Source organism: Cajanus cajan, chromosome 5 (genome assembly GCF_000230855.2).
Source record: "Cajanus cajan strain Asha chromosome 5, NIPB_CcT2T_4, whole genome shotgun sequence".
In the NCBI taxonomy this organism is placed as follows: domain Eukaryota; kingdom Viridiplantae; phylum Streptophyta; class Magnoliopsida; order Fabales; family Fabaceae; genus Cajanus; species Cajanus cajan.
In genome coordinates, this window is record NC_138521.1 from 4,986,711 (window position 1) to 4,998,778 (window position 12,068).

At 33.6% G+C, this 12,068-nt stretch overlaps 2 protein-coding genes across 6 annotated transcripts; one reads left to right on the top strand and one right to left on the bottom strand.

The window, feature by feature from the left end:
• Positions 1-2,004: 2,004 nt before the first annotated feature.
• LOC109802346 (aminopeptidase M1) lies at positions 2,005-10,338 on the top strand. 5 transcript variants are annotated; one of them, XM_020363678.3, is made up of 19 exons: positions 2,009-2,376; positions 2,473-2,615; positions 3,035-3,137; positions 3,217-3,403; positions 3,492-3,585; positions 4,136-4,289; positions 4,827-4,931; positions 5,013-5,129; positions 5,314-5,427; positions 6,351-6,533; positions 6,653-6,974; positions 7,191-7,312; positions 7,404-7,501; positions 7,870-8,047; positions 8,152-8,266; positions 8,379-8,446; positions 8,533-8,610; positions 9,214-9,291; positions 9,576-10,338. In XM_020363678.3, the coding sequence occupies exons 1-19, from the start codon at positions 2,152-2,154 to the stop codon at positions 9,756-9,758; spliced, it is 2,667 nt and encodes an 888-aa protein (XP_020219267.2). In that variant the 5' UTR covers positions 2,009-2,151; the 3' UTR covers positions 9,759-10,338. The 5 variants fall into 5 exon arrangements, 4 of the variants coding, with proteins under 4 accessions (XP_020219267.2, XP_020219268.2, XP_029127907.2 ...); XM_020363679.3 differs by having other exon boundaries at positions 2,476-2,615; XR_014433834.1 differs by lacking the exon at positions 9,576-10,338 and having other exon boundaries at positions 2,005-2,376; positions 8,540-8,610; positions 9,214-9,295.
• A 5-nt stretch (positions 10,339-10,343) lies between these two features.
• Positions 10,344-12,068, bottom strand: LOC109802610 (uncharacterized). Its single transcript, XM_083074194.1, has one exon. It carries the CDS (start codon positions 12,066-12,068, stop codon positions 10,344-10,346), a length of 1,725 nt encoding a protein of 574 aa, XP_082930320.1.

Sequence of the window (12,068 nt, forward strand, 5' to 3'; positions counted from 1 at the left end):
GGGTTTAGAATCTTAGAAAAATAGATTCGAACATTCGGTTGGACCATGAACAAATCAGAAGAGAGATTTTGAATATTTTTATTTTTAGGCAATATAATCTTCACAAAAAAAAATTGTTTTGCTAATAAAATATTTGAAAAAGACATATGTAGATAATTATGTAGTATTAAAATTTAATATAATGTTTTTATTAATAAAAATATTAATAAGTAAATTTTATGTGATAATATTTAAAAAAAATTTTAACAAAATTTAGATATAATAATTAAAATAAGATTTTTAGATATTATGGGACAAAAAACCTAATTTTAAATTGGTGGATTAAAAATAAATTTATTTCAAATTTAAAAAATTAAAAATATATTTAAACTTTTAGATAAATGAAAATCATAGTTTATTATTATACAACTGAGGAAAGTAATTACTAACAACGCTTAGTTTGGAAAAAAGAAGAAAATAGAAGATAATAAGTAAGAATTAATATAATAAAAAATAGATAAGAAATGAAGTAAAATTTGCGATTATTTAGTAGATTGAAATTAAATAAAAAGTAAAGAAAATTTGGTATTTTAAAATTATGTTTTATAAAATTAGATTTTTATGTAAAAATAAATTAGTTAGACAATTACATTTTTTTTCTTTATTCATTTTTTTAAAATATATATTTAGATAATAGCATATAGTACTTTTTTATTTATATATATATATATATATATGAATTGGTATAACATAATAAAGGTAAGTATAAAAATATTACGACTAAAAAAATATATATTACAACTTAGTGAAAAATTAACATAAATTAAAAGAAACTAATATAACACAATAATTAATTCATAGAATGGAAGGTGTAAAGACAATAATTTTGAGAGTAGAAATGACTCCATATATTTAAAAAAAATGAATTATTATATTAGTTTTAATGTAAATTAGTGCTGAGATACTTTATGTTTCTATATATTTTATAAAAAAAAATAGTGGCATGTAAAGTATAAAACAAAAAATAAATGGAAATCAATTAAAAGAAAATGTCACGTGATTAGTGAAATTTCAGTACTTAAAAAAGATAAATAATTTAGATTTTTTGGGACAAAAAAAGAGTAAAAAGGTATGTATAAAAATGAAATCAAAGTGATTACTAAAAAAAAATCCTTTTATATAATGTTATAAATAAAACAAACCTTTTGTATTAAGAAATCAACCATGACAATTAAATTTCAAAAAATGGGTATGCATTCCATACAATTAGATGAATTAAATGAATAATTAATCTCATGAATATTAAATTTTTTAATTTTATAATAATTATTTTAAATTTTTTTATTATAATTAGTTGCTTGAAAATTAAACTCATATTTTATAAATAAAGTTTAATTTACTGTATTGTTAATATAAAAAATTATATTATCAATATATCAAAATTACGTTATTTGTAGATTTTAAAGTAATTATTATAAAAATTAAGAGAAAAGAGTAACTTCATGTCTTTATATATTTATTTAAAATATAAAATAAAATAGAAATAGTAGAAGTTATGTGGATGATTTTTAATTGAATGTGAATGGTAAGTGGTTTGGGATAAGTTATAGGGGTAAAATCGTTTTTAAAATCAACCAAATACTTTATCATTTTATACATTAGTATAGATTAATAAAATGTTGTTAACACTGTAGTTTGACATTTATATTTTTTAATAATTCTTTAATAAGAGATTAGATTAAGATACACTTTATCTCAATAGGGACATGTTCTTTATCAAATAAAAAAAAAATTATCAAGCAATATTATAATGTTACTTACAAAATCTTTCTGAATGTTAAGGCAATATGTAGAAGTGGTTAAAGACATTCCAACTTGCAAGTTACAAACCTTTTTATTGGTTGTTTGGATTATCTAATTGCGAAGCACAAGCATTAGCATGTGCCCATGACAATAACAGCGTCAAATCAATGAAATCATGTGTTTGAAAATTTTCCACTATGTTTAAAAAATATATGTGGAGTGGACATAATCATCATCTAATTCTTTGAAAATTCAAGAAAGTATCTGTCCCTTTTTGGTTCGATGATCATGTTTCTTTATTTTTAAATAGACTTCATCACCTTCAAGTTATAAAAATTAAGAAAGCAAGAGCAAAATCATAGGAGGAAAATGGATCAGAAGCAGAGCATAGACAAATTCAAAGGCAAAACAAGGTTACCCAGTTTTGCTATTCCGAAAAGATACGAACTTCATTTAACACCTGATCTCTCTTCATGTACTTTTACTGGCACCGTCCAAATTAGCCTCACCATCAATGAGAGCACCAATTTTCTTGTCTTAAACGCCCTGGAACTTGTCATCCAAAATATTCGCTTCACCAACTCTCAAGGACAGGTGAGTTTTTAGTGATCAAATTCAAAACCTTTTTTAAGCACATAGTGAATTTGTAGTAGTGGGATTTGGTGACCCTTTTGGTCTTAATTTCTTCAGCAGCACACTCCAAGTGATGTTGTTGTGGATAATGATGATGAGATACTAGTCCTGGTGTTTGATGAAACACTGAGTGTTGGAGGAGTCTTGAGGATTGAGTTTTCTGGGATTCTCAATGAGCAACTTACAGGATTATACAAATGGTGCGTCCTTTTCTCTTATTTTCTGTTATATATTTCTTAGTTTCTTAGGCAAGACATTGTAGTTGGTAGCATATAGATAAGGTGTACGTTGGAGGTAAAAGCTACATTGACATTTTCATTTTGTCAAAATGTGTTGGATATTTTTTTTCTTTGCTTTTGTTGGAGATCTCACAACCCAAATTATGTATATAAGTGGGTTGCCTAATATAGCAATTGTTATATGATCATCTCAACCACTATCAAACCATCCGCATGTATATAATCCTACAAACTTGCATTCTTAAAATGGTAAAATAGTGTAAAAGATTTTGTTATCATTTCAATCACAATCTGTCATATGTAGTAAGTTGACTTTTATAATTTCTAATTAGTTTACCGTATAAAAACTTTTACATTGACGGGGAATGTCAATTAAATAGCACTTATGTTGATGGAGGAGTGAAGAAAAACATGGCAGTTACTCAGTTTGAGGCAGTGGATGCAAGACGGTGTTTTCCATGTTGGGATGAACCTGCTCTGAAGGTATATGTAATTCTATTTACTGCTTTCCTTAATCAATGGTCAGGCTAATTTCTTTGACAAGCGTTAATTGTTTAATCAGGCAACTTTCAAGGTCACACTTACTGTGCCATCAGAGTTAACTGCATTATCCAATATGCCAGTTGAAAATGAAAAGCTTGATGGGGTATTGAAGACTCTTTATTTTGAGAAGTCTCCTCTAATGTCAACCTATTTGGTGGCTGTTGTTGTTGGCCTATTTGACTATAACGAGGTTACAACTATTGATGGTATGCAGATGAGCCATAATAAACTAAATGCACTTGTTTATTCAATCCTCTTGTGCTACTTTTGATTGATTTTTTAACTGTTTTATAGGGGTTAAGGTTCGTGTGTATTGTGCTGTTGGAAAGAAAGATCAAGGGAAGCTTGCAATGGATATAGCTGTGAAGTCGCTAGACATATTTACCAAGTGAATTATAATTATTCTACCCTTTTTATTTTTATTTTGAGAAGACCCATTTTGTGCATAAATCTTTTCATGGAAACTTAATCACCTTAATTTTGTTAACAAACAATCTAGAGATCAAGCAACCATTAGTATACATCATGTGTCGTATAAATTAGTCGTAATTTTTTTAGCATTTTTATGAGTGGTGAAGATAGTTTACCACTGTTTTCTCTTATTTGAACATATAGACTTCGTAGACCATGTGGTAAACATGGAAGTTAATAACAGTTTCCTTCATTTGAATTCTATCCTTGTATGAGGAGAAAAAAGTGAAGAAAGAAGTAAATGATCCAGTGTGGGGTCTATTATCAATGGAAAAATTATGGAAGACCAGTTTGCCTTTGAAGTAGCTGATCTAATCATATAAATAAAATAATAAAGGAAATAATCCCAGAAATATACATTAATTCTCATTCTTGGTTCAGGTAATTCAGGGTTTTTTTCTTCTCTTGTCCCCATATGTAAGTTTCTGCCATTGATGTTAGTTGATAAAGTTTTTGACATCATCTAGGTACTTCTCAGTGCCTTATCCGCTGTCTAAGCTGGATCTAGTTGCAGTTCCTGAATTTTCTGGTGGAGCCATGGAGAATTATGGTTTGATTGTGTACCGTGAAAATGAACTACTTTACCATGACCTATACTCTACAGCTGCCAAGAAGCAAAGAGTAAGTTAGAGCTAAGCTTTCTAATACCTCATTTTTATCTTTGCATTGAAAATTTTATCTTTTTTTTTTGTGGGTGTTTTTTAGGTCTTAGAACGTGCATTTAAGTCTAATTCAACCCTACAAAACCGATTTGTAAGATGAGGATTGTTCCTCACATATATACAATATTTTGGCCTTATACCTAGTTCATATGTAATCTTCAACACACTTCCTTCATGTAAAATACTGGATATCTCAAATATAAAATTTGTAGAACTGAACATCTACGAGTAGTTTGATAACGGTCCAACAGTAGGTGACTTGTTAAACAAAACAACAATTAATATTCACTAAGACAGTCTCTGCATCATCTTAGAATGTAGGTTTAGACTTAACCCTAAACCGGTTTATAAAATGATGATTGCTCATGACTTGTATGACCTTATCACTAGTTGATGTGGAATCTCTTATTGGGCTTATGATTATTGTTCATTTACTATGCTCATGAAATGCATAATTATAATCAACCATGTATTAGTCTTCACTTGTTACCTTTAGATAACAATTGTCACAGCACATGAAGTAGCTCACCAATGGTTTGGCAATCTGGTAACTATGGAATGGTGGACTCATTTATGGCTCAATGAAGGTTTTGCAACATGGGTAATTGGTTCTCTTAACCTGGTTGTTTTTATTTAACAAACCATCTGTGAATGATATTCAAATTTGCCATCATGTTTGCAGGTAAGTTATATGGCCACTGACATCTTATTTCCAGAGTGGAACATTTGGAGTAAGTTTCTTCTAGATGCTGCCGATGGTTTACGAATGGATGCCCTAGAAAAATCACATCCAATCGAGGTAAGAAGTTGTCAATATTTGTAATTATGCCTTGCATGGTTCACTTTTTTCAATCTTGGGTTTTAGTTTGTGTCTTATTCCCCTCTTTAAAGAAAAGGGTAGTAACATTACAAATGTAATTGTCAAGCATTATTGCACCAAGCAATCTATTGGTTTAATTTACTTTTTATTGGCATATTTTCAGGTAGAAATACACCATGCACGCTCAGTTATTGAAATTTTTGATGCTGTTAGCTATTATAAAGGATCCGCTGTGATTAGAATGTTGCAGGGTTATCTTGGAGATGTTGCATTTCAGGTAACAATAGACACAACTTTGTTTAAAATCTTAAATTGTTGAGGTGGAGCATTGTCTTTGCATTTAGGAGACTATTTTTTATTTCTTCCCTTACGTACTTATTGGATATTACTACAACAGTTTATTAGATTTGGAACTTTTTCTTGTAAATTACTTTAAATTTAAACTGGAATGTTTTTTGTCTGAATTTGGACTTGCATAATTTCTAGCCACATTGCAAATTTTACATAAGAAGACTAACAGGATCAGAAAGTGCACATATGCTGCTTTCTGTAAGATTTTTATTTCTTTGAATGTGGCTATATTTTATATGTTGAAATGCCAAGCTATCTTTATACCACATTAAGATGTCAAACTTTTCAGGTTACATTCAAATCTATAAATGATGTTCATCTAAATGAGTTTTATGTACTTTGTTAACTTTCTTCAGAATACTATTACTTGCTGTCCTAAATTGATCCACCAACTTGAAAAGGAATTAATTTAGAGAAAATTAACAAGATTATCAACTAATGATGCAAAACTAAAGGTGAAAGACCGAAAATAGCCATTCCTGGAATGGCGTTGAGCATTCAGAATGCTTAAGTAACCATTTGGAATAGTTAATTGGTCCTTCCTGTTCTTTTTGCATTATTAACTGTGCTTTCCCCTATTATCCCTTGTATTTTATCTCCGCAAATAATTTGTGCTTTAAACCTAGTTTATGTTTGAAATAGAAATAATCTTTCCAGTAGCCTTTTCTTAGCAAGATTGATATCATGAATATGGTATTTAAATAAGCCTTTCTTTGGAAGGGAAACAAAGGGTTAGGATTTCTAGCATGCAGTTTTGCTAGTTGTAGTTTGTAGCTTCTGAAAGTGGTGATGATTTTTGTTTTTCTATGCGCATATCCTTCTGAATTCTATATTTTATTTTACAACCAGAAATCGTTGAGCACATACATAGGAAGATATCAAGCTCAGAATGCAAAAACAGAAGATCTGTGGAATGTTCTTTCAGAGATATCTGGTGTGCCAGCCAACTTAATGATGAACACTTGGACAAAGAAGGCAGGATATCCAGTCATTCATGTTGAATTAATAGATGGTATTTTGAAATTCAAACAGGTATTATGAAGTTTCTATCAAAACTAACAAGTACCATTTACTTTGACAATGCTTTTCAAATTTCACCTTAAAACATAACTGTTACTGGAGACTGTCTGATGTAGCATTTGATTTTGCAGTCACAATTCCTTTTATTTTGCCAACTTGTTGATGGACAATGGATTGTTCCTATAACCATGTCTATCGGTTCATATGAAAGACAGAAAAAATTTCTTTTGGAGACAAGCCATGGAAGGGTGGACATATCTGAACTGATTCAATCTATTGGAGATGATACAAACTCAAATGAAAAGAAGTATGAGGATGATAGTCAAGAAAATATATGGGTCAAAGTTAATGTTGATCAGAGTGGTTTTTATAGGGTAAACTATGAAGACAAGCTTGCACTTCGGCTGCGGAAAGCCATACAACAGAACTGCTTGCTGCCTACTGATAAATTTGGTGTGCGCAAATATATAAATAGAAACCATTGATACATCTTTTTTCTAGGCATGTTATATTTGAGAGAATATGATGTATGTAATTAAGTACCATTGCATGATTGGAAATGAATATGTATGAGAGGTCCAGTACAATTCTGAAGAAAACTTAATTTTATAAGTTTCTTATACCTATTTATCAGTTACAAGTTGTGAATAAAAAACTTTAACTTTACAGGCATTTTGGATGATGGTAACGCTCTTTGCCAGGCTTGTGAACAGTCACTATCAACTTTGCTTATGTTGATGGATGTTTATAGGAAAGACTTCGATTATGTTATTGTATCCAAGCTGATCAACGTAAGTGGAACTTCTGTATTGTGTAATCTACTTCTATTAACTTCAGCGTTTATTAGTAGGAACATGATTTTAGAACTAATTTACATGCCAGGTTTGTCTTGATGTGCTGAAAATCTCCATGGATGCCATTCCAGATTCAGTAAATGAGCTGAAGCAATATTTTATCAGCCTTCTCATGTTTTCTGCAGAGTAAAGACTAAATTTTATGTATTTTAGTAGGGTTCTTCCCTTTTCGCTCAAAATAAAGCACCTTCATGATTGGACTTTTTCTTTGAGTGAATATTTACTTTGGTCGTGAATTTATATCCAATTTGGAGCTTATAGATGCCTTGTCCATAAAAGTTGTGCACTTATAAAATCAATATGTCTATAGGGATACCGATATCTAAAATCAGAGAATTTTGTATGCATAATGTTATGTATCCAACCTGATAATTGATCCTGTATTCCTTAATTCTATGTTTTATCTTCTGAATACTTCATTAGAATCCTTTTAAAATCTGTTGCCTGCTCTTACAGGAAAATGACATACTAGCTTAAGTTTACTGTTTGTGCAGACAGTTAGGTTGGGATTCTAAATCAGGTGAAGATCATTCTATTTCACTCTTGAGAGGAGAAGTTTTTCAAGCCTTGGCTACCTTTGATCATGATAAAACACAGGAAGAAGCATTACGCCGCTTTCAGATTTTGTTAGATGACAGAAATACTTCTCTACTTCCAGCCAACATTAGAAAGGTAACATCAACTTTCTTCTTCTTCTTTTTTTCTGACAATATCATTGCATCATTGTTTTGATTCTACTTATTTTTTTACATGTATATTTGCAAAATACTTTTCAGGTTGCTTATGTAGCTGTAATGAGGAATACTACCACCGAAAATAGGACTGGATTGGAGTCCCTGTTGAGTTTCTATAGGAGTACTGATGTATTGCAAGAAAGGGAAAAAATTTTACGTATGACCCAAGCATTTAAACTGAATTCAACTTCTCAAATTCCATAACCAGCATCACAGTAGCTAAAGCGCTAAGTCACTTGATTAAATATCTTCGTTATAAATTCATGCAGGTTGTATTGCATCAAGTGCAGATCCAAATGTAGTTATAGAGGTTCTGAATCTTTTGCTGTCTGATGAGGTATTATAGTTTTCTTATGCAAGTTCCGGTAATAAGCAGCTGAATTTCCTTCTTGTTTGACCTTTGTTTATCTGAAATCTTCCTAGATTCCAGATCAAGATATGATTTATGTACTAGCGGGAATAAGCATGGAAGGCAGTGAAGCTGCTTGGAGATGGTTGAAGGTGTGTGCTTCTATCGTAACAAGTTCTTTGAGTGTGTTGTTTCCCAGATTAAAAATTCAATGAAAGCATGGGAATGCATTATGGGATTGCAATATTTCCATGTTCGTTACGAGTTTCAAAAATTAATCTCACTATCGTTTATTTCTGGGAAAGTTATCATATTGTATTTTCTAGAAGTTTATTCCCATGTTGAGGGGTGGAAGTATGAGAAATTACATTCTAAAACGCTTGTAACTTTCTTAATTAATTGTTTTTTATTTAAATTATTTTAAATTTTAAAAGATTATCCCAGGAATATCATAATATAACCAAACACCTTTTCTAAATATATCCGGAAATTACATTCGATTGAAAACAATTTGGGAATGAAATGTGATACCTTGAAGTAAACGTTCCCTTAGTTATTCTTGTTTTGTCTTTACCAATTCACCATATTTGAACTGTGGAAAATATTTAACAGCAACAAGTACGTAATATTTAACTTATAATGTCTATAGGAGTAGGAGTAGATTGGAAAGAAGTTCTGACTTCTGAGATTCATCTAAAACCAGTGCATATCTATTTTGATTTTATGGTCTCATTTTCGTTTGACACCAAATGCAGGATAATTGGGAAAGAATATTGGCCAAATATGGTGCTGGACTTTTACTCACCAATTTCATAAGGCAAATAGTCCCACTGGTAAGCAAATGCAGAGAATGTCAGAAAACTTTAAATTAGTGAGTTTTTGGTTTTGATGAATCGATCAACGTAGGCACAGCAATTTAACTGTTCATGGCAGGCAGCCTGTGAGTTTTTGTGGCTGTTGGCATTGATATCTTAAGTAACAATATGTGAATTAAGTATGAAGACTGAGTAAATTATTACACTATATGGTGCCAATTCCAAAGTTATGAAACGTGGCAATATCTATATGCCTTCGTATTTGAAACCTCTCATTCCTTGAATTTCATGATCTGTGACAGGTTAACAGTGATGAAAAAGCAGATGAAATAGAAACATTTTTTGCCAGTCACATGAACCATTCCATCGTTATGAATTTGAAGTTGAGCATCGAGCAGATCCGTATCAAAGCCAGATGGATTCGAAGTGTAGAGCAAGAGCACTCTCTGCCTGACTTAATCAAACAATTAGCTCAGAGGAAATGATAAGCTTTTTGAAAGCACTTTTCTTTTAAGCAAATCTTCTTGGCACAGACAGTTTTCACTACGCTGTCTATACTTCTGCTTCTTGTGCATTCCTAATTTATAGTTATATCCGAGTAAATTCTTGTATGGAATAATGAGTAAATTCTTGTTTGGAATAATAGTTATATCTATTGAAGTTTGTATCCTCCTTATTTGATCGAACTTTAAACTATGTACTTGTAACATTAATGAAAATGGCAAGTCTATTCAGTGGATAAATTCTAGTTTACAGTGAGCTAAAATTTGAATTATGTTAATTGTCCATTGATTAATTAAATAAAGTTTGTACTATAGTCTGTAATAATATTCCAAATTATACAGTCACAACATCCAAATACTTAAGCGTAAAGCCGTAAACCACTCCACCCAGAATAAAAGAGCACTCCAACAAGTCAACAACTACAAGTCAGAATTCTTTTACACAAGAACCACTCCTCTCATTCCTCTATACGAATTTAAACCCTATGTACATGTGTGTGAACAATTCACTTTAAGAAAAAACTGTTTAGAAAAATCCAAAAAAAAAAAAAACAAAGCAAAACATCTTCACCATTCATGGTTAGGTGAAGGGCCAAGATTGGACCTCCCAATCCCCTGCCTCTCCTTCATGGAGTTCATCTTGGCCATCCTCAAACCAGCCCTGAAGCTCTCAATGAAGTTGTGAGCCTTGGTATCAACATCAGGGCTAGGACAGAACAACGAGGGTGCACTCACACTTGCAGAATCTTCACCATCTCTGGCAAAAGGACTATTACATTGGCTTGTTTCATCATGAGTACTAGTTGTTGGTGTGTCCACACTAGCTTCATCCAGATCAGGTGACCCACTTCGTGAACTACCAATGCTGTCTACCCTAACATAGTCACCCTTCACCCGGAACTTCCACGCCGGCAACTTGAACGGCGGCGGCGGTGGTGGTGGAGGAATAGGAATCAATGGTGACTCATTACCGGTTGTCATCACATTATAGGAGGAATTCTCCTTCTTGTTTGATACGCTTGCTGTTGCTACAGAAACAGAGTGGCCTTTTTTGTGTTTCCCTTTCTTCAAAGAAAATAGGTTCTGAAAAACCCTAGGTGGTGGGGGAGGCGGCGGTGGCGGTTGTGGAAACAATGGTTCGACAAGTAGAATGCTATCAAAATTTTCAACGCTTCTTTGTCTTTGTTTTTTCTTCTTCCCTCTTAAAGATGTCAAGAACTCCTTAGTACCAATCCCTCTTTTCTTCTTACCCGTCACCGTCTTCACCTCCGCCGGCAGCGAAGGTGGCGACGGCGGTGAACTCTTCACAACCATATCATTTCTTTCCGGATTGACACTTCGTCGTACATCTTTCGTTTGCGTCGCAGACGGTGGCGACGGCGGTGATTGTGAATTTTCCAAATCTAGATCGTTTGTTTTCCGTTTCTCGATGGTTTCCGCGTGATTTGTTCGGTATGCACTTCGTCGTCGAACACCTTTTGTTCTCGTCGACGGCGGCGACGGCTGCGGTGAATCCATCGCAGGTAAATCATTTGTTTCATGTTTCTCGATTGCTTCCACTTGATACGCTCGATTGAAATTTCGACGAACACTTTTCGGTCGTGTCGCCGCCGACGACCGCGGTGGTGAAATCTTCCCGTCTATATCGGTTTCTTCGTGCTTCTGAATGGTTTCCACTTGAGACGCTGGCATGACATTTCTTCGAACAGCTTGCGACGGCGGCGATTGCGGCGGAGCGGTGGCAACGTGCTCAATTACCATTTCTTTTATTTCTCCGTCTTGAGGGTGGTGGCGGAGGAGGAAGGTGTCATCGTAGAAGCGGAAGCGTTCTTCTCCGGCAATCTGTTGGCGGAGATCGGGGTAGGAGTTGAAGCTCCTGAGCCTGTTAAAGGAACGATAAGGAGTGTGAGAGTGGTTGTAGTGATAGCAGTGCGGTGGCGGCGTGGAAGGATTGGAGAAGGTTCTGTGATTGTGGTAATGGGAACGTGGTGTTACAGTTTCGTTGGCGTTGTTTCTTCCGAGGAAGCCGCAAACGATGGCGAAGAGAACGAGTACGAGGTTTAGGGAGTCCCAACTGTTCTTAACCGTACGAGGTCTTAGGATGTTGGAGGCGAAGGAGTGCAACGTGGGGACTAGGATGAGCGAGAAGACGAGGACCAGTACGAGGAAGAGTAAGAGGAGGGAGGTGGAGGTGAGTAGCAGAGAGTAAGAGCGGCGGAGACGGCGGCGGTCCCGGTGCTCCGCCGCCCAGAACGGCGGCATTGTCCACGTGTCTCCCTCTTGTTGTTCCAT